A 22,734-nucleotide genomic window follows, 5' to 3' on the forward strand; every position below is an offset into this window, starting at 1 on the left:
TCAAACAATTTGGGGCTCACTTAGATATGGCCTCAGAATCTTCTTTACACAGTCCTCCAGACAGCCAATGCCGATCAACCAGAAGTGACAAAGGAGATGAACCTATTTTCAACCCCTGTTCTAAAACAGTACAATCCAATAGAATGTATTGTGATGATGAAAATGTTCCATAATCTGTATCACCTAATACAGCAGCAACAGCCACATGGCTATGAAGGCTCTGAAGCCTCAACCACATCTGGCTGAATCTTATGTGTACAGACTTACGCCTTGCTAGAGTTTGGCCCAAGCAAATCATTTCTAGGTTAAATGACTTAAGAAAGCCTCTGGTTCTTCCTTTCAGTTTCCCAGTTTTTCCCAGGATGGGCAGAAGGAGCCACTGAACACAAATGGACCCAAGCATCAACTGTGGCCACAGAAGCACCTTGCGTTGACTAGGAAAGATCTAAGGGCAGGCTCAATCTCCCAGCATTGGGCCAGGCCTTAAACTACACAAGCCAGTTAGGCTTCACATCTGGAGGTTCCTCCTGAACGGGACAGAAGGATGATGAATACGGCTGTCACCAGGTTGCATCTGCTTCTCTGTCCGTCTATATTTCTCCAGGTAAACAAAGTTTCATTTGATGAAGAGAAAGTAGAAAATGGCATACATACATACATACATATATATATATATATATATATATATATATATGCTTTTCATTATGATGAACATTTCATGCTAAGGAATTTTAGAGAAGGACAGAATTACAGCAAATAAAGACACAGCACCACTAACAAAAGAGATAGCTCATCATTTTTTCTTAGGAAAAATGGGCCAGGTGGCTTCTCTGGGTCAATAACCAGAGTCTATGCTACTAAATCTAGGCTGCTCCCCCTGCTTGTGCTTTCTCTCTCTCTCTCTCTTTCCCTGACATATATATATAAAATCTTTAAAAAGAAAGAAAATCCATTTTCTAGTTTTAAAACTAGTAAGAAAACAGTCCCAGTTATCCTTAAGTATCCTTAATTATTAGAGATTTTTGAAACTACGATTAGATTTTACTATTTCTCAATGTTGTCCGGATGCTCAAATATTGACATGGGTAATCATTCAATTTGCCAAGGATGCAAACATGGATAAAATGGTTTAGAACAAGGTTCAGAAAATTCTGAGTCTACTTGTGACACTGCCTTGAGAAACAGTGGTCGTTAAAAAATAACCAAGGCATTTAAGCCTAAAAACAATCAGCTTGTTGAATATTCTTCCACCCCCACCTTTCTCTAGCTGGTCAGCTAAGTGAACGATTGCCTGTGGAAAAACCTAGGCACACGATCCCACCGCTGCCTAAGCCTTAGGCAGATGCTTCACCCCGTGCTGTCCCCCTCCTCCTCCTCTGCTCCCACTCTCCTGGAGCAGCTTATCCAGAGGTTCCACTCCCATTCCCTTCTTCATGTCCATTGCCACAGTGACCTCGGTGCATTTTTTTCTTTTAATACCAAAACGCTGTTTATTTTAGAGCCAGCCTTCCGAACAAGGCAGGTGAGCAAATATCTGAATGTGTGGGGTAAGGACACATTGCACACATTCCATCTAGACAGGTGTTTAAATTATAGTGGGAATAAATACAGGTGATGGATTGAAAAGGGGGTAGGAGAAACACAGAGAGGGAGGCCAATTTCCGGCGGCTGGCCCGCCCAAGTGTTACTGCTTGTTACTGCCGCTTGCTAAAAGGAGTGCTGCTGCCAGGCCTATAATTAAAATATGATGGCATTGCCCTGACAGCTTCCCAGGATATACCCACCACCCACCCAGATACATAACCTTTTGGTATCCAAAGAGGATCCAGGGCCAGGCCTAACTAGATCACTGTAGCTGGAGCGGGCATGCTCCAGAAATGCCGCACACCTGAATGCTCAAAAGAAGTCCAAACCTCAGAGATAATCCAATAAATATCCACTGCATTGCCCATCATAAGCAAGGCCTCGGGTAAAATCCTAAGGGTACAGGGAGGGGGGTGGGGGGAATGGGGTAACTGGGTGATGGGCATTAAGGAGGGCACGGGATGTCATGAGCACTGGGGGTTAGGGTTAGTTTAAGACTGATGAATCACTGAACTCTACCTCTGAAACTAATAATACACTATAATGTTAATTAGCTGAATTAAAATAAATTTAAAAATCCTAAGGGGATACAGAGATTAAAATGTGGCCCCTGCCCTCAAGCCACGAAGGAACTGGTAATCCTAGTGAGAAAAGACACCCCTAACAGATAGCAATATTTAAGGCCTCTAGAAAGTGATAACTGCCCTAAGAAAAAAGCCAAGGAAATTCCAAGAACACCCCTGAGCTGAGCCTAAAAGGACAGGTAGGAGGATTGCTGGGAGGGGGGCGGGGTGGTGGTGGCTCCTAGAGCAAAAAAGTGTAAGTAAAAATGCTGAGACAGATAAGCAGGAAGAATGTCTGAAAAACAGGAAGCAGTCTAATTTGGCTAAAGCTCAGAACAATAAAAGATAGGAAAAGAAAGAAAAATGGCTCGGGGAGATCCTTGAATGCCAGACTAAAGATTCTGCTCTTGACCTAAGACATAACAGTGAGCCTGCTCAAGGGTTCCGGTAAGAGTAGTGCTATGTCACAGCTGTGGTGTAGGTAGAGAAATCTAGTGCTGTTTTCGTGGGCTGGGGTGAAAGGGGCTATTAAGGAAAATCCAAACTTGTGGAGAGCCACGGCAGTCAGGCGACAGGTACCAAGTCTGGGATGCAGGATACACCATTGCCGGGCTCCTCACACTTCCCTCCTAAGGCGCGGTTAGAGTGCTGGGCTTTGGAGCTGGAGACCTGCTTTGTAATCTGACAATAAAAGCTCTTGAGTTTATGTGTTCATTGTTCATGGTCTCTTCTTGGATCAGCCCTCTTTTGGACATATCTTCCCATGCATCTGGTAAGGCAAGATGACGCTGCCTGGCATTTTAAGAAGGGAAGGTCAGAGAGTGGGCCTTAGTGCAAATAAACCTTTTCTTAGATTTATCTTTCCCTGCCTCTCCTCAAAAGAATGGTCTGGGGGCGCCTGGGTGGCTCAGTCGTTAAGCATCTGCCTTCAGTTCAGGTCATGATCCCAGGGTCCTGGGATCGAGCACGCGTCGGGCTCCCTGCTCCACGGGAAGCCTGCTTCTCCCTCTCCCACTCCCCCTGCTTGTGTTCCCTCTCTGGCTGTGTCTCTCTCTGTCAAATAAATAAGTAAAATCTTTAAAAAAAAAAAAGAATGGTCTGAGGATCAAGATTAGGGGGTGGGCCTGGGGGGGAGGCCTGACTAGATGGCTTTGGTCTAGGCCTGAGGCCTAAGGCCTGGTGGGCAAAAGAACACATTGGATCATACACTCTCTAGCCCAAGTCAACAGCTAGGAATTCCACTCAGGAGTCTGGAATCAAAAACAGTAATAAGAGGAGGCTTCAGCCTGAAGGATCCTTTCTGGGGGCATCTTCTCCTGAACCTCAAGGTAGTGACACCGTTCTCCCTAAATCAGCATTTAATGACCATGTGTGCAGTTATTTCCACCTCCACCGCGGAACCACAAAATCAAACAAACTGATATTTAAGGATGGTGAAGTTTTAGTAGATACTGAAAAGACGACACAGGTTAATGAAAAAAATAAGATGCCGGCATCCAGTGTGAGCCCTCAAGTCCTCTACCAGATCAATCATAAACTGGCATCTGCCTCTGTGTATGCATGTGTTATCAGTTCCTTAAGGACAAGACATTCTCCACATACAGCAGACTAAGAATTTTCCATTTCTACAAATGTAGCCCTCTGTGGACTGGGTCTTGTGGGTTTTCACACGACCTTTACTTTTCTTAACATGGTACCAAGGTTTCTCATCGCTGCTTGGGAAAATACAACCAGCAAATAACTACGCCAGGAGGCAGGGATTATCCCCAACATGGAAACGGAAAGATCAGAAGCTTAATTTGGTGTTTTATCATTGGCTCTAAGAAGGTCCTTCAAACCACTTCAGCACAGCAGGATCCTGAAATCCTGTTGCTACCACCTTGCACTTTACTTCCCAATGCCAAATTTATTTTTTATAAACAATTTCCCTTAGTTGTAAAGAAGCCTTGTCATTAAACTGCTTCAAGAGTGTAGGGGTAGCGGGGCACCTGGGTGGCTCGGCCGGTTAAGTGTCTGCCTTCGGCTCAGGTCATGATCTCGGGGTCCTGGGATTGAGCTCCCCACTCAGCGGTGAGTCTACTTCTCCCTCTGCCTCTGCCTCTCCCCCCCTTCCTGGCCTTCTCCCTCCCTCTCTCTCTAAATAAATAAAATCTTTAAAAAAAAGCATAGTGGTATGCTCTACCAACCAGTGGTAGAGCTGAAAGAGCTTCATGCCATGATTTGTATCATATTATAATTGCAAGTTTATTTGCCTATCTTGACCTACAAATTACTGTATCTCATTCATTGTTGTATCCTCAGAGTTTAGCCCAGCAGGCACAAAAGCATTTATACACTAAATGAAGTGGGTCTCATCTAGTCCCAAATACACACACACACACACACACACACACACACACACACACACACACACACACACACACACACACACACACACACACGACCTCTAGCTAGCAGCTAGTTTCACCAGTGAGTGGAAAAGTGATTAATGTCACTGGCAGGCCAGAAAGGAAATTAAAGGTTCCAAATTACCTCTTTTTGCAAATACCACAAGGGAGGGACTGCTCTGGAATAATGGGAAATAAAATAATCAGTGATTAGAGAGAGGCAAGTGTTGCTCTTGTTAGTGCCCTGCATAATTTTAGAGATGAGTTTTGCCTGGTCTTGAAACCTTGGGCAAGGTTCTCAAATGCGAGAAATAAGAGCTTTGCATTCAGATTTCGCTCCTTGTCTGCACAATGTCTATACTGTGTATTTCTTCTTGGCACTGAAACTGAAAAAGGCTGACACTCCATTCGAAATTGGGTTGCATACGTCCTCTAGTATTTCTCCAGTGATGAAAATCGTCTAGTAAGTATGGATCTGGCACTTTTGGTTTTCCTTTTATCTTGAGTGAAACAGATCTTGAATCTCAGTTTCACTAGGCTGTTTGCAAATGTCATATATCTTACTTATCAAAATGGAGATTGGGAATTCAACATGAAAGACCAAATAACAGTGCTCCCAAAACAGCTTACAATCTCGGCACAGCTCAAGTGAGGTCAAGAGATGGAGCTTCAAAAGATTATTTCATTAATCCAACAAATATTTATCAGCTATTCTGTGGCATTCTTTTCAGCACTGAACATAGAACCATGAAAAAAACCCACAAAACCAAAATCCTTGCTTCCACTGAGAAGACACCCTAGTTGGGGGATATCACTGAAATATATACAGAATGCGTGAAGCAAAAGTGATCACAGTTTGGAATGATCACTTTTGGCCAAATTATCGATATTACTGGCCATATGCTACCTTAAGGTTTTCAGAGGTTCTTAACTCGGAGACCATGGGTCCAAAGGGCATCAAGAGGGAGCCTAATTGGGGGGTGTCTATGACCCCTTTGAAATTAATGCAAATTTCTAAGTCTGAATGCACATTTTTTTCAGAAGATAGCCTTTATGCAACTCTCAAAGGGATCTCTGACTCTGAAAAGGTTAAGAATCACACAGGATGATATGAAGATCAATTTGTCTAAATCTGCATTCATAATGTCCTCAGAACTACACCAGTATCATCTTGAGAATAATGGTCTCTGTGTCATTCATAGGCAAAGGCTCATCAGAATATGACTAGATCAATTGAGCCTGCCACCGAAACTTTCATTCCCCTGACTGTGGGGCTCTGAGTGATCTGGAATAGGGAAATGCAGTGGCAAGTCCTTCCTGACTTGTTTTAGTGTATGTAGCTAGAACCGAAGGCAGTCCTTGAACAGGAAACACCAGTGGACCAAGATCCACTTCCCTCAAGATAAAAGAAAAAGAAAACCAAAAGTGCCAGATCTGCACTTACTACATCATTTTCATCACTAGAGAATATTAGAGAATATATTCAATCAAGAACATGAAAAAAAAATCATCCTTAAACAGCTACCTTTTTAACCATTCTTTCAAGGGCACTTCCTGAGAATGTATTAAATCATCAGCCACACCAACCAACATGTTTTAAGACAGCTTCAACTCCTGTATCAGTTCCTGGATGCCAATAAAATGAACCTCAAGAAATTTGCACTCTGATCACCAAGAGATATGAGTTATAATGTTAATTAAATTTTAAAAGGGGTTAGGAAAAGCTGGGAATCTCTGTAGTTCCAATTCACCAATACTAAGTTCTCTTGTCATGTATCCCCTCCCTGTTGAACACTGTCATTTACATAACACACATATGCCTATCAACATTCAGTGCTCCAAAATCCAGATTAAGATTTGAGACATTCCTGGGAAACCTTACAAAACAGCCAGATTGCTTGATAGTGTTTCCAATTTATATATTTGGTTTTTATGAGTCAATGAGGGCTGCCACCACCATGATAAATCGATGCACTCTTTCTGCATCTCTGCAGATTAAGAAGGCTGAGTTTTGCCTCCTCAAAGGATCAATTGATTTCACCATAAAATAATCTGATGAAGAGTTCACTCAACAAATACTTCCATTTACCCAACAAACAACTGATAATCTAGACAAAGCCACATATCTCTCAACCTTTGAGTGGAGAAGCACTTTTTTTTTTTTTAAAGATTTTATTTATCTTTTTCAGAGAGGGGGAGAGAGAGAGATCATGAGCAGGGGAGAAGGGGAGAGGGAGAAGCAGACTCCCCGATGAGCAGGGAGCCCAATGCGGGATTCGATCCCAGGACCCCGGGATCACGACCCGAGCCGAGGGCAGATGCCCAACCGACTGAACCACCCAGGGGCCCCTGGAGAAGCACTTCTAATCACGAGAACAGCAAGTTCAATTCCCCGTCTCTCTCTTGCAGGCTCAAGCACTGGCTTGGCTAGCACTCTGCAGCCACATGCAGCTGATGAGAGGTTAGAGTCCTGATTCCCACAGGAGAAGGCAGGAAAAAACACTGAGGGGAAGAGCGTGGCACCAGACAGACTTGGGTTTGAATCCTAGTTCAGTCACTTGCCATTTATGTGACCTTAAAACAGTCACTTATCCTTCCAGCTTCTGTTTTCTTCATCTGTAAAAAATAAGTATTACATCCTAGGGTTAAAGAAATAATGTCTATAAAGTGCTTAGCACAGTGCCTGGTGCAAAGCAGACATTCAGTTGATGTTGGCTGCTTTATGATGAAGGGCAGGTGTGGTACTGTCAATGAGAAAACATGAAAGAACAAGAGTTTTAAAAAATATAAAAACCAACAAAACACAGAAGAGAAATTCTTTTCAACTTAGCAAGGATGTGGTAAGTGCCTACTTAGTGCAAGGCTGCTGTGTTAGGTTATGGATTAGAAAGAAGTGTCATCACACAGATCATAACTCAACATGAAAGAAGAGAAGCAAAATCACTATAACAGGTTTACTATACAGAGAAATTAATGAGGGGCTAAAGGAGCATAGAGAGTGGAAAGATGACTTCTGGCTGGGGAGGCAATGGGTTCGGTTCTTCATTTCTTTATTCAAAAATGTATTAAGTACATACCATATACCAAAGCTGAAAAAAAAATGGTGAAAAATGGGTCCCCATCCTCAACCAAGTAACTTACAGTCCAGTAAAATAAGCACATTTACTAAGGCTTACCCATGAGTCAGGTTCTGAGGCAGCATAGGACACTGCCCCAAAGAGCTCACCGAGGTAGGAGACAGCTCTCTGGACACAGAGAGTGTGATGCGTGAAATGACACGCATCCAAGTGAGGGGGCACCTGCTGGGGAACGCCATGAGAAAAACATGGCTGCCAACTGACCCAGAAGCTGGACAGGGCCACTCAGAGGCTCTTCAGCCCCTCCTCCCATCCTTGGAATGTGGGTTCCCCTCGCCTTTCCTGCTCCCAGAGGCTGCTCTAAGGACATGGCCTTGAAATGGTGATGTGTTGAAAACACCTGCACAGTATACATGACTGAGCCCAGTTAGGGCCCCTTTATAAATTTCTAAGATTTGGCGGCAGGTGTAGGGATCCATTCATCTTGTTGCTGCCCAAGACACGCCTCGTATGTAAGTTCCCTTCGCCAGTATTTTTTTTTTTTAAGATTTTATTTATTTATTTGACAGAGAGCTCAAATAGGCAGACTGGCAGGCAGAGAGAGAGGAAGAAGCAGGCTCTCCACTGAGCAGGGAGCCCAATGCAGGGCTCAATCCCAGGGCCCTGGGATCGTGACCCGAACCAATGGCAGATGCTTAACCGACTGAGCCACCCAGGCACCCCGCGCCACCCCCCACCCCCGGCTTTGCTAGTATTGAAACTGCCACCTACCAACACTGAGCGGCCTGCCTCTTTCTCTGGTGTCTGCCTGCTTTCTGAGTACAGGGGCCACTTTCAGATTACACCAGGAAAGCTCCCAGAGGGTTGAGAACCAAACAGCATCTATGTTGACCCTGGATGGATGCATAAAGTTAGACATGGTGACAGGGGAACATTTCCCATGAGAAGATAGCAAAAACTAAGGCGTGGAGACCAACAAATTCTGGGTGAGTGCACAAAAACATGTGTGATGGGAGAGGCCAGACTAGAGAAGTAGCCTGGAGCCAGATTCTAAATAAAGGATTTGAATAACATTTAATAGCTTGGGCTTCACATTGTAGATAACAAAAAGCCCCCTTGATTCTTGAGCAAAGGAGTCTTATCAACAGACTTGCGATTCAAAAAGATTCCTTTACAGCAAAGACTAAGGTGGAGAGGAGACCGCTGGAGGTAACTGTAGCTGTCCAACTGAGATAATTAAAGCCTTAAGCAGGACAGTCGATGTAAAAGTGAAACAGGGAAAATATATTTGAGATATTAGGGAGTCAGAATCAACCAGACTTGGCAACTGCCTGGATGTAGACAGAATGAAGAAGCAAACAGAGACAATGATAAATCAAAAGCTCCATACCTAAATCCCGAGAACTGCAGTGTCACCAATACCAAGAGATAAAAGGGAGACAAACAAATAGGTTTTAGATGTCTTAAATATTTTTTTGAATATTTTCAAAATATGTTTAAAATGCGTTGTGTGTTTTGGATGCTGGGAATACAGTTAGGTGGAAATGTCTGACCATTGGAAGTCTGGACTTAGCACTCAGCAAAGAGGTTCACACAAAAGATACGTACGTGAAAGAAATCCACAGAACAGTACCCGATGGAGCTATAGGAAGAGAACAAGTACCCAAGGGGAAACTGTGCGTTAAAAAAACAGTTGTGTTGCACCCGGACTTCAGAGCTATGCTGGAGGAGAGCTACGAAGAATGGGAAGAAGCGGAAGCCCAGACATCATCCCACTGTCTTTAATCGGAAAGAGCCTATTGTTGCCAGTTTGATATATTTGAGGTCTATATGCCTGTGGCTTTTAAAAAATGTTGCAAATGGAATCTAGTCTTCAGGGGAAAGAGGAGGATGAGCTCCCAGGGGAATCGCTAAAGGGTTGAAGAAGCTAAGAAAAGTTTTTCAGGTAGGAGGTGGTCAATAATAGTGCCGCATGCTGAGGGAGAATGAGGATTAAAAATAGGTGACCAAAGTTGGCAATTCCAAGGTCACTGGCAACCTCTAAGAGAGAGCTGGACAAAATGGTAAGAGAGAAGGTCAGACTGCAAGGGTAACTGTGGAGGGGACGGGGTCAGGGGCACTGGGGCAGCAAGGGCATGTCACTTTAAAGTTTGGCAGTACAGGGAAGATAAGAATTTGAGGGGGGGGCAGGGTGAAAGAAAGGTTATTTTAGAACAAGAGACCATACGGTAGGCTAAGGAACTAAGGAACACTGGGGGCTGAAAGCCTTGAGAGACACAGAAGAGCTAGGAAATTAGAATCAGCTGGAGTGGGGCCCCAGAGCCAGGAGGCACAGGGATCCAGGAGGAGAATTAGTCTCAATACTAAAATGACCCCATTTTACAGAGAAGGAAATCAAGGCACAGGGAGGTTAAGTAACTTCTCCAAGGTCTCACTGACTTAAGAACTACTGTTTTTTCCATTTATCCTTTCTGTTTCTAGAAATGGGAAAGAGTAATATATATGATACAAAGAAGTGTAACTTTTTCTACCCAGAAAGAATAAAGGACCAAAGGAGCTAGACTTGGAAAACCACCACCAAATCAGAACATAAATGTACAACAGTTGAGATGTGTCTGGGCACACTAAGGAGGCAGGAGGAGAGTTCCCAAACACCCAAGCATGTGATAAGCCGGGTGCCATCTGCCTCAGTTCTGGAGAACATTCGTCATCATTTCAGAAATTCAGCTCCCTCTCTGCCAGTTTCATCTTCAAAGTGGAAATTCTGAAAGTAAGATTCACTCAAGGTCCACCTTGGCAGCTTCTGAAGCAGAAGAAATGATAGAGAATTCCTCCATATATGAATGAGTGAGAGGAATGAGTAGCTGGTGGAAACCAAACATTCTACATGTCAGCATATACCCTTCTCTAGAACTGCTCTAGAGAAGTACCAGGGTAAGGAGCAAAAAATGAAAGAAATTGAATGGTTTTCTTTTCCACTCTCCATCTACATGAAAAATGTGAGAAGCAGAAAGTGTCTCCTCCCTCCTATGTATCTGTCAGCACATTTCCAGGAGGCCTGGCCACATCCCGGGCACTGGCTGGCTGGGGGAAAGAGACTGACACAGCACATTCGTTCGCCTTGGAGCCCTCGCCTGGGTGGTCTGCTGTTATTCCTTTGATTGAACTCCCAGGCTGGAAGAGCTGGAGCTGCTCCTAATGATAGCTGGGTCCTGAAATCTCACACTCGCCCGCACAGAGAGGGCTGGTGCTCCCTGTGAGTCGCGGCCTCCCACTCCTCACCACAGAGCTGGGCTCCTTGGCCACATTCTTCTGCTCACTAACAACAGTAACCACAAAGGGCAACGTCTGTGCAGAGGGCTGCAGTGGTAACGCACACCTCTCCCGGCACTGAGATAGTGAGACTGAAGCTCGACTCCAGCGCCCTGCCAGCTACCATAGCGCTCCCTACCACAGACGAAAGATGCTCCCAGAAAACCCTGCATTCAGGGATGCACACGCTGGTTCCAAAGAACCCCCTCCCCAAAGGTCAGCCAGCCTCTCGTGTGCCAAGGGGAAACTGAATTTGACCTGCTCTCTGCTCAGGTTTGTAGGGTACTTGTTGAATGACCCCCACTAAGAACATGTATCTCTTTCAAGCATTATTCCAAATGTCCGCAAGCCGGCACGAACATTGCTGAAGTGGCTATTGTGGCCACTTCGTGTGGCAAGGAAAGTTTGATGTTCTCCTGTTTTGTAGGCTATAAAGAAAGTTAAACCATAACAGAAGTAGTGAAAGTCATCACAGGCTAAATGAGGTTCTGTTCTTAGCCATGCAAATCCATAACAATTTAGCCTCTGGTGTAAATTCTGGGTACTTCCAAGTTTTATTATAACATTTTGGGGTTGTCAGAGTACTCTGCTTCTTTACTTCTGGCTAGCTCACTGTTCCTGGGCATCTTCACGAGTGAGCAGGAAGGAAATGGGGTGACACTGCCTCACCCTCCAACCCACCCTCCTCCAGCTACCTGAGTGACCAAGCTAAAAGGCAAAGCCAAGTGTATCTCTGTGCCCCGCTCCCCACCCCGCCGTCATCTACGGGATGAAGATGAGTTCCTTCACAGAGGAAAGCTTTTTCCTTAAACAGCCTTTGTCTTCTCTTCCAGCTTCCATCCTAGCTGCTCTCTGCTGAGTCCCTGTCCTCCAATACCACTAACCAGCCTACTGTTTCCCCACCACACACACAGGCTAGCTGTTAGCCTGGACCTTGCTCTCACCCTTCTCCTGCCATCCACTTGCCTACATTTCAGATTTAGTGTCGAGAGAATCTCTTCCAAGAAGGCTGCTCTGGCCTTCCCACTCCCATACACAGGCTGGGTTAGGTATTACCCCTTTTGATACTTCTGTTATTCCCTAGAAATATCTCTTTCGTGCATATTCCATGCTAGTACTATCATGTGTTTATGTGGCTGTCACCCTTACCAGATTGTGAGTTATTTCATGCCACGGACTATGTCTTATATCATCCCCATGGCTTAGTACCAGAGCCTGGAACATTCCTAAGGGCTTAATAAAATGTTTTTGAATGAATAAATTAAAAAAACACATTTGAATTAAAAGTTTTATGAAAAAAATGCCACTAAAAGCTTTAATGGGGTAAGCAGTTGAAATCATAGACAAAATAAAATGATTTTTCAAAAACGGACCCAAGGATTTCAATTTTTTATACTCATCTTCCAAAACACAAATCATTAAAAAATCTGTGTTCCTTATGTAGTGGCAGGTCTCTTAACACCTTACCCGGAGAAGCAACGTAAAGATACATCAGAGTTTATGGGCTAGGATGAAAGCAATACTGGGAGGAAAATTCGTAGCTTTAAATACAGTGACAAGAGTGAATGAAAGTTAAGTATCCCACTTAAGAGACTGGGAGGAAACAAAATAAAGCTAGCAAAAGCAGAAGGAAGGGAATTAGTAAAGACAAAACAAAACAACCAATTAGAAACATTAAAACAATAGAATGAATAAATTTATCCAGAATTATCTTACAAAAAAAGGGAAGCAGGAGAAGGAAACATTAACCCTACTGGATTTAAAAGGATGGATGGGTGGATGGATGGATGGAAGGAAGGAAGGACAGACACAAACACAAAATAGGAGTTGGAAGTAAGGAAATAATCACAGGTATGAGAAATTAAAAAGCATTTGAAGTAATTACTGAACACAAAGCTGCTTCTGACGAAGCCGCCTTGAAGGTTTCACGGCCCAAGTTGAGAGAGAAGGGCAGAGCTGCCCCACTTTGAGTCTGCACCCCCACTAGCAAACACATGGGCCAGAGCACATACGAAGCCATTGTAACAGGTTATTATTTACTAGAAGAAGAATAAAAGAATTTTCCAAATTCCAAATTAAGGAATTACTTGCTCCGAGGGGAAGGAGCCAGATAACATACAATTGAGCTTTTCAATAACCAAGTTCATTTTGGTAACACTATATTTTACCTAAAAACGACTTTTTCAAATCAAATTAGAAATAATTTCTTCCTGAAAGCATTTTATGGCTGAAATACCAATATTTTCCAAATATATGGCATTTAGACTTTACAAAGTAGTTTTTGCTTACTATCCTCAGGAGCCTACTGTATTTACCCCATCAACAAACAAAAACCCTGAGGCTGAAAGTTGAGTGAACTGTCCGAGATCATGTAGCTGGTCCGTGGGGGCAGAAGACAGATCTACAGATGGCTAGTCCAGCTCGCTTTCCACCACCCCACTCTGCTTATTACATACCACAGCCCCTCCCTCAGTACTGTACCAAGCACCAGCCACCCTTTTACCAGACTCTAAAAGTTAAGACTGACATCTAACGGCGAGTTCAGATCCCTACGTACAGGAGTCTGATGGACTTTTAATTCTCTGGCACTGAAGTTCTCCTTCGACAAGAAAGATGGACTGAAGGAAACGACTTTCCCATTAGGATACAATCACCCTGGAGTCCCACAGGATCAGAATCTTGTCATTTTGCAAGCTTTGCAGCTTACCAAATGACAGAAGCTGAAAATATGTAAACACTAACATTGGCTATGTTTTTTACTATGACTGCAAAGAAAATTTCCTAATGTCTTGGTGCTTCTAGCTGCTCATTTATAAGCTAGAAACATACACTCTTGTCAGTGACCTAGTGAAAAACGGGTAGCGGATCACTGACCCTCTCCCTTCTTCACAACCACTTCACGTTTCAAAATTCCTTCCCATTCTACCATGGTCGTGACATTCTAGTACCTTCTTCCTATCACTCCATCTGTAAAATTTAACTCGCCCACCCCCCTCAAGTCTCAAAACTGCCCTTATAAGATATTTTGCTTCCTATTTCAAATCAGCCATCCTCACCTCCCTTCAAACGATTAGGGCTTTGAAAAAGAAAATTCATTACAGCCTCACACACCGGGATGAGGCTGAAGTAAAGCTAAAGCTTCCTTTTAATTTTGGTTCTAAATTTTATACAGAGAAGCAGGGCACCACCAGGGAGCAGTGTGTTGCCTATTTTTAACACGTGCTCGAAGTAATTTTCAGCTTCGCTTTTTTCTAGACTTGATTATCATTACAGAGTTGTCGCTAATTAAGACTCTGATGCACCAGAGATATAACAAAATGTAACTGTGGAGTTAAATTATAATAATTTCTTTGGGGGACTTCAATGCCATTTTGCATAAAGGAAAGGGGCTTCTACTTCTAGTTAAATACCATGGGGATGATCAGCAAGGAGGGCAAAAACAATCCCAAAATTCTTGTGAAAGTTTCATATAACTTCATTGTGTTGTAAGCTTGTTACTACATCTATAACTTAAGGTCAAAATTGCTGTATCCATTTCCATGTATCCAGCTTCCTGAATGACGCTGATTATATCACTTCTTTCAGCCTCAGTTTCCCCCATCTGTAAAATGGGGAGAATGACATGTGTAGACTAAAGGTGTATTGAAATGCTTTACTAGTCAGTAGCCATAAAATGTCCTGAGAGCAAGAGATGAGTATAGTTTAAAAAAAAGAAAAAAAAAAGTAAATGGTAATGTTATGGCATTCTGGTAAAAAGATTTCTAAGACGAACTCACTGGAAAATTTTACCAAAGAAAGAAGTTATTTTTAAAGATCCTTTAAAAGTCTATTTGACAGCTGAATGTTCAAGTCTGTTTATCCATGAAATAAATACATCAGAGTTAGTAGTGACTTAACTTTGGAATACCTGTAACAGAAGCTCATTTTCTTTAAAGATGAAGAGGAACACTCTCCTTCTTTAGCTCACACCAACTAATACTCCTTCAACAAGCATCAGCATACAGGAAATGAGCAAAGGCAGGGAAGGACAGATTACCCTGTCCTTAGTAAGATCCTTGGGACCAAAGAGCTCTTTGGTCCCACAACTGTCCGTACCTGCTGGGCGAGGAGACTGATGTGGGTAGATGGGGAATACTGCCTGGCTGCCTTCTTCTCAGCCAGCCGCTGGAGCTCAGCCGTGACCATGCTTGGGTTATACCATCTGCTGTACGGAGAACCATCCTCTCCCTCTCTTTGTGGTTTAGCCATTCCCGAGTGCAGCTTGTTCGGATGGCATGAACCTGCTAAAAAAAAGAGAAAAGTTTTTATCCACTTAGGAAAAAAAGCCCTGAAAAACTTAGGATGATGACAGAGAAATCTCAGCCAAGAGATACTTTACTGAATCCCAGGGATCTCTGACAACTTGTTACAAGCATTTATTAACATGTTTTTGTTTACTATGAAAGCTTCACGTACACAAAAATTTCATCATATGCAGTGGGTAACAACAATTTGTAGAATTTACTAATTTTAATGAATAAAAAAGTGTAGTTTTAAAACTTATTATAATTCTTATTTTTCTTGTAATGAGCCTATGGCATCTACTGCCAAATAAGCCACAATCCGTCTTACCAAGCTCAAAAGGGAAAACAGATCAAAGCAAAACAGCCTAATTAGAAAAACAGCAATAATCTTAGATTGATGAAATGACTCATCTTCCTTTCAGATTTAAATGTTCTTCTTCCAACTGTAATATCGGAGAGTTCTATTATTTTTGAGCACTAAAATTCAGGCAAAAAGAAATTATTTAATATAAAATCAAGGTTCATATTTTTTCTATGATGGAAGTCAGACATCTCACTGAAAAAAAAAATTTTAAACCCAGAAAACACTATAACATGTTTCCTTTCTGTCTTATTAATGCTTATATAACTGTGATCATTTGGTATACACAATCCGGTGATACCACTTTAAAAAAATCAGTAACTCTTTCATGTTTATTGTGCGATACATAGAAAATTTTATAACAGGTGTGTATGTTATAAATAATACTATAATGAACCAGTGAACTTACTACCCAAATCAAAACCACATTACCAATTCATATGCATCAACTATGTGCTCCTCTTGAGACATCCCTTATTTCCGCTTATCATTCATTCCCTTCCTTTTTAAAAATATCGTCAATAACGTATTTGTGTGGGTATGCATAAACAAAATACTAGATAATTTTGCTTGGTTTTGAGCTGCACAAAAGTAGTATCTTACTGTAGTAGGTTCCTGAGATTTCTTCTTGTCACTCAATACCATACTTTCAAGATTCATCCTTGCTAAGCATAGCTTCAAGTGCATGAATTTATCTGCTGCTTGGTATTCCATTTTGCAAATACACTACAAATTATTTTTCTCTTCCCCCATCAATGGATATTTCAGTTTAGTTATTTCAAGCTTATTGCTATTATAAACAGTGCAGCCGTGAACACTCTTGAACATCTCCTGGGGTGCACATGTGCAAGAACCTCTCTTGTGTATAAGCCCAAGAATGGGATTGTTGAACTCCAGAGTTGGTTAATCTTCAAATTTATGTGATAATACCAAGGTGGCATTTTTTTACACTCCCACACACAAAATATGAGAGTTCCTACTGATCGACATCCCCTCCAACACTTAGTGTTAAGTATCTTAATTTTTCTCACATCTAAGGGCGTAAAAATCTCATTGTAGTCTCCATTTACATTCACTGATTAATCATGATGCTGAGCATGTGTTACCTCTTTTCTGATACCACTGATCATTTTTCTATTGGGTTTTTTCTTATTGATTTATGGGAGTTTTGCTTTTGTGTTTCACTGGCTCCATACCATGCGATCTTAAAGATTCTTGTTTATTTGATCCCAGAAGTGTTTATTAAAGATTTATTTATTTTAGAGAGAAAGAGAGCACATGTGCACACACCCAAGCATGGGGGGGGGGGGGGGGCAGGGGCGGGAGAGAATCTCACATAGGACTCCCTGCTGAGTGCAGAGCCCCATGTAGGGCTCAATATCATGAACTGGGCCTAAATCAAGAGTCAGATGCTTAACCAACGGAGCCAACCAGATGCCCCTACTTTATCCCAGAAGTTTTAAGTTTTGCATCAGAAATTAATTTTATACATAGTGTAAGTCAGTGACCTAGTTTCATTTTTTTTCTCTGTATTATTAACTAATCGTCCCAGTACCGTGTATTGAGAAACCCCTCCTTTTCCACTATGCACAATGCCATCCTGGATATGTATCAAAGTTCCATCTATCTGTGTGTCTCTAACTTCCTGTTCTTTTCCATTGGTCCATTTGTCTATAATAAATACCACACTTAGTTATCATATCTTTTTTGTTGTTGTTGTTCCTCCACTTTACTTTTGTCCTTTTGTAGGTTCTCACTATTCTTGGCCATTTAGAATGCGCTTGCCAAGTGTAACAACAGACCTATTGAGGTTCTGGTTGGAATTGTATTGAATCTAGGGATCAGTGTGATGAGAACTGAAACATTTAGGACACTGATTCTTTCCATCCATGCATATAAGCTATTTAATCATGATGCTGAGCATGTGTTACCTCTTTTCTGATACCACTGATCATTTCTCTATTGGGTTTTTTCTTATTGATTTATGCTATTTATTTATGCTTATTTATTTATACTTATGCTATTGATTTAAGCTATTTAATCTATTTTATTTAGGTTTTCTCTAATGTCCCTCAAAAAGCCTTATAAAATTTCCTTTCTTTCCTAAATTTATCCCTAAATTTTATTCCTAAATTTATTTTTTTCTTGGTGGTGACTATTACACAACAATGTGAATGTACTTAGTGCAACTAAACTGTAAACTTAAAAACATAATAAAAAAAGAAATTAAGCATACTTAAAAGAAATATAAAAAACTTACAAAGTTAAAATGGTAAATTTTATATATATTTAACCACACTACAAAAAAATTGCTCTTTGTTGCTAATATACAGAAAAAGCTGATTTTTAATATTGATCTTATAGCCATCTATACTGCTAAAATAATTATTTCTAAAATGTATCTGTAGATTACTTTCAGTTTTCTATGCAATGTATTATCTGCAAATAAATTTTATTTCCTCTTTTTGATCCTTATGCTTTTAATTTCTTTTGTCTTACTATGCTGGTTCTGGTAAAACATTAAATAGAAGCAATACTGGTGAGCATCCTTTTATGGCTCTTAATGTTAAAAAAAATTCTTTCAACATTTCCCCATTTACACTGATACCTCATGTAGGATTTTGGCAGATAGCCTTTTTCAGCTCAAGAAGAGTTTCCTTCTCTTCTTATTATGCTGAGAGCTTTATCATGAATGAGTGTGGAATTTTATCAAATTCTTTTTCTGCATCTACTAAGATTAATACGGTTCTTCTCCTTTAGTTTGTTGATGTGGCAAATGTTGTTTACACATTTTCTACTGTTAAGCCCTCCTGTGTTCCTAGGATAAACTTGTTTATGGTGTCCTATCTCTTTCATATGTTGCTAGATTTGGCTGGCTTATATTTTGATTAGAATTTTTGCATTTATGTTCATAAATGAAGCCCTAATACTATCCTCAACTGGTTTTGTTATTAAGATTAAACTAGGTGTTCAAAATGAGATGATTATTGTTTCTTTTCCCATTCTCGAGAAGAGTTTAAGATTGGAATTATCTGCCCCTTGAAAGATTGTTAGAACTTACTTATAAAATTATGTGGCCCTCAAATTTTGTGAGATTTTTAACTATTGTTTCAATTATCTTAATACAGGACTGTTGAGGCTTTCATCTTCTGGAGTCAATTTTATTTAAGTTACACTTTCGTATTGATCCATTTTGTAAGTTTTCAGTTTTATTGGAAAAAAACGGTTAACAATTCTTTGTGTCACCTATGCAATATTTATATGTTCTATAGGTGTTCCATCCCCACCCCCATATTATTTCTCCATGTCTTCTCTCTTCTTGATCAGTCTCACCAAAGGTTTGTCCATCTTATTAGGGTTTTCAAAGAACTTTTGGCTTTGATATTCTCTAGTGTACTTTATTTCTGAATTCGCTGATTTTTCTGCCCTTATCTTTATTATTTTTTTCTTTATTTAGAATTTATGATGTTTTGTTTCTCTAATGTCTGAAATTAAATACTTAGAAATTAATCTTCAGCCTTTCTTCCTTTCAAATGAAAGTTTTTAAGGCAGTAAATTTCCCTCCATATACTGCCTTTCATTGCTCTCCATATGCTTGGACCCACAGTTGTCTCATTATCATTTCATTCTAATACTTTTACATTTATTTCCATTATGAGTTCTTCCTTGACTCTTTTTATTTTTTTAGGTTTTAATTTAAATTCCAGGGAGTTAACATACATTGTAATATTAGTTTCAGGTATACAATATAGTGATTCAACACCTCCATACAACACCCAGTATTTGACTCTTTTCAATCCTGAAATTCATGAGGATTTGTTATATGCTGTAACTTTTTGTTATTGCCATTCAATTTAATTGCAGTGTAGACAGAGAATGTGCCTATATGATGCCAATTCTGTGAAATTTGTCTTATTTTATGATGTAGGACATGACTGGTTTTATGAATATATTATGAATGCCTAAGAAGGTGTTTTCTCTAATTATTGGGTACACAGTTCTATGCATGATCAACTGATAAAAGCTTACCAACTTGTTAAATCCTCTTTATCTTTGCTGACTTAAAGCAAACTGTTTAGTCTATTGGTACCTGATATAAGTATGTAGAAATCTCCCACTAAGACAGTGGATTTATAGACTCCTCATGTACTTGTATCAATCTTTGTTTTATATATTTGGAGGTTATTTTTATTAGGTGCACTGAGAACTGTTTTATCTTTCTGCCAAACTAAACCTTTACCTTTTGTCTTATGTAATTACTGTCTGTATCTGTAAGAAAATTTTGTATCTGAAAGTCTATTTTAGCATATGTTAATATAGCTAGACCATGTTCCTTCTGGTTGGTATTTACCTGGCATTTCTTTCTTTCTCCTTTTATTTTCAACCACTCCTTGTTCGTCTCTTTAGGTGTATCTCTCTCTGGTAAACAGCACACAGTTGGATTTTTTAAAAAATTCAACCTGACACTCTTCTAACAAGTTCAACCCATTTATATTTATTTTATTCTTTGACATTGAGACTTGGTTTGCTATCTTGTAAGTTTCATTTCTCTTGCTTTTTCTAAGCTTCCTGCTCAATCCATTTTTCTTCTTCCCAAAGATTTAGAATTTCCACATTTTTACTCTTTTGGTGGGGACCTTTAAAATTTCATACTGTGTATTTATCTTTAAAAAGTCTGAAGTTAAGGGGCACCTGGGTGGCTCAGTTAGTTAAGTGACTGCCTTTGGCTCAGGTCATGATCCTGGAGTCCCGGGATCGAGTCCCGCATTGGGCTCCCTGCTCAGCAGGGAGTCTGCTTTTCCTTCTGACCCTCCTCCCTCTCATGCTCTCTGTCTCTCATTCTCTCTCTCTCAAATAAATAAATAAAATCTTTAAAAAAAAAAAAAGTCTGAAGTTAAATCATATCCTACACTCACTCTCAAACTATTCAATAACCACAGAAAAATTCAACTCAAATTACTTGCAGGCTATTATTGTCATTTATTATACTGTTGTATACTACTGTTTAAGCCGTTCACAATGTGTTCTCTGACCACCATGGAAATAAGCGAAATAGACAATTACAAGAAGTAGAGAATGCCAACTATCTGAAAATTAAACAATATACTTATAAACAATCCATGGGTCAAAGGATAAATCACAACAGAAATTTAAAAATATTTTGGAACTGACTAGCTCCTTTTGTTCCCTATCCCTCTCTGGGAAAAGTGTGAAAAATGAAAGTTTTTTAAAGAAAGTTTTGATTAACACAGGGTATTAGAGACATTGATCTTACTGAATTTCTCTCAAATGGGAGAAAACAGTTTAAACCAGAACATTATTGATTATTATTACTATCGATCTTAGAAGATTAAATCACAAGAATAACCACTCAGAATTAGCACACACATACATGCCCATATTCATAGTTATGACTTATTAAAGTATAAATTTAATATCTCTGATTCAAGCTGCATATTATAATATTCATTTCATTTGAAATCAGATACTAATTAAGAAATATAAATTGACTATTTCCAAAACATAGCTTAGCTGTAACTCATCTTAACATGGATATTACTAAACTGTTTAAAAACCTGACCAATGGTAAGGTATTTACCAAACTAATCTACAGATTCAACACAATCCTATCCAAATCCCATCTGTCTATTTCTGCAGAAATTGACAAGCTCATCCTAAAGTTCATATGAAAATGCAAGGGATCCAGAATAGTCTAAACAATATGGAAAAAAGGAATGAAAGTGGAAGAATCACTCTTGGTGACTTCAAAACCTACTATAATTCTACAATACTCAAGACAATGTGGTATAGGCATAAGGCTAAACATATCTGTTAATCAGTGGAACAAAAATGAGACTCCAGAATAAACCCTTACAAAATGATTTTTGACAAGAATGCCAAGACAATTCAACAGGGAAATAATACTCTGTTTCAACAAATGGTGCTGGGACAACTGAATATACACATGCAAAAGAATGAAGTTAGGCCCTTATGCCACATCCTACACAAAATGGATAAAAAATTCAAAATGGATAAAAGACCTAAATGAAAGAGCCTAAACTATAAAATTCTTAGAAAAAAACATGCATATAAATTTTTGTTACCTTGGATTAGGCAATAATTTTTCAGATATGATACCAAAAACATAAGCGCAAAAGAAAAACAGATAAATTGGATGTCATCAAAATTAAAAGCTTTTGTGCTTCAAAAACATGAAATGATGACCAACGGAAGGGGGGAAAATATTTCAAAATCACGTATCTGACAAGGGACTTGTATCCAGACTACATAAAGAACATAACAATAAAAAATAAATATCTCAATTTAAAAATAGGCAAAGGATTTGAATAAATATTTATCCAAAGAAGGCATACTGATGGCCAAAAAGCACATGAAAAGATGTTCAACATCATTAGTCATTAGGGAAATGCAAATGATAACCACAAAAATGAGACACTACTTCCAAACCACTAGAATAAGTAAAATCAGAAAGACAGATAATACTAAGTGTTGGCTGGCAAGGATGTGGAAAAACTGGAACCTTCACACATTGCTGGAAGCAAAATGATATAGTTACTTTGAAAACAGTTTGGAAGTTACTCAAAAAAAAGGCACGAAGTTACCATATGATCCAGTGATTCCACTCCTATGTATACACCCAAGAGAAATGAGAACATTGGTCCACACAAACACTTGTACACTAACATTAATAGCAGCAATATTCATAATAGCCCCAGAGTGAAAACAACCCAGATGTCCATCAACTGATAAATGGATAAACAAAGTATGGTATATCCATCCAAAGAATACTCTTCAGCCATACAAAGGTTCAGCCATACAAAGGAATGAAATACTGATACATGCCACAACATAAATGGCCCTTTTTTTTTAAAGATTTTATTTATTTATTTGAAAGAGAGAGAATGAGAGAGAGAGCACATGAGAGGGGGGAGGGTCAGAGGGAGAAGCCGACTCCCCGCTGAGCAGGGAGCCCGATGCGGGACTCAATCCCGGGACTCCAGGATCATGACCTGAGCCGAAGGCAGTCGCTTAACCAACTGAGCCACCCAGGCGCCCCAACATAAATGACCCTTAAAGACACTGTGCTAAGTGAAATAAGTCATTCACAAAACGCCACTAGTTCCATGATTCCACTTACATAAAATG

At 40.1% G+C, this 22,734-nt stretch overlaps 1 protein-coding gene across 25 annotated transcripts in view; it reads right to left on the bottom strand.

Annotated features, from left to right (window-relative positions):
* TTLL5 (tubulin tyrosine ligase like 5) overlaps positions 1-22,734 on the bottom strand; it is a 276,731-nt gene that overhangs the window by 138,991 nt on the left and 115,006 nt on the right. For 22 of the 25 annotated variants that reach the window (XR_003515953.2, XR_003515950.2, XR_003515947.2 and 19 more), the window contains one exon: positions 15,019-15,206. Coding sequence is in view for 18 of the 25 variants with exons in the window: in XM_027572090.2 (XP_027427891.2) it covers positions 15,019-15,206 (188 nt within the window). In the remaining 7 variants the exon portion in view is untranslated. The remainder of the gene's footprint in view (positions 1-15,018; positions 15,207-22,734) is intronic. The other 3 variants (XM_027572086.2, XM_027572096.2, XM_027572081.2) reach the window with 1 other exon arrangement.

The sequence above is a fragment of the Zalophus californianus genome, chromosome 6 (genome assembly GCF_009762305.2).
Source record: "Zalophus californianus isolate mZalCal1 chromosome 6, mZalCal1.pri.v2, whole genome shotgun sequence".
NCBI lineage: Eukaryota > Metazoa > Chordata > Mammalia > Carnivora > Otariidae > Zalophus > Zalophus californianus.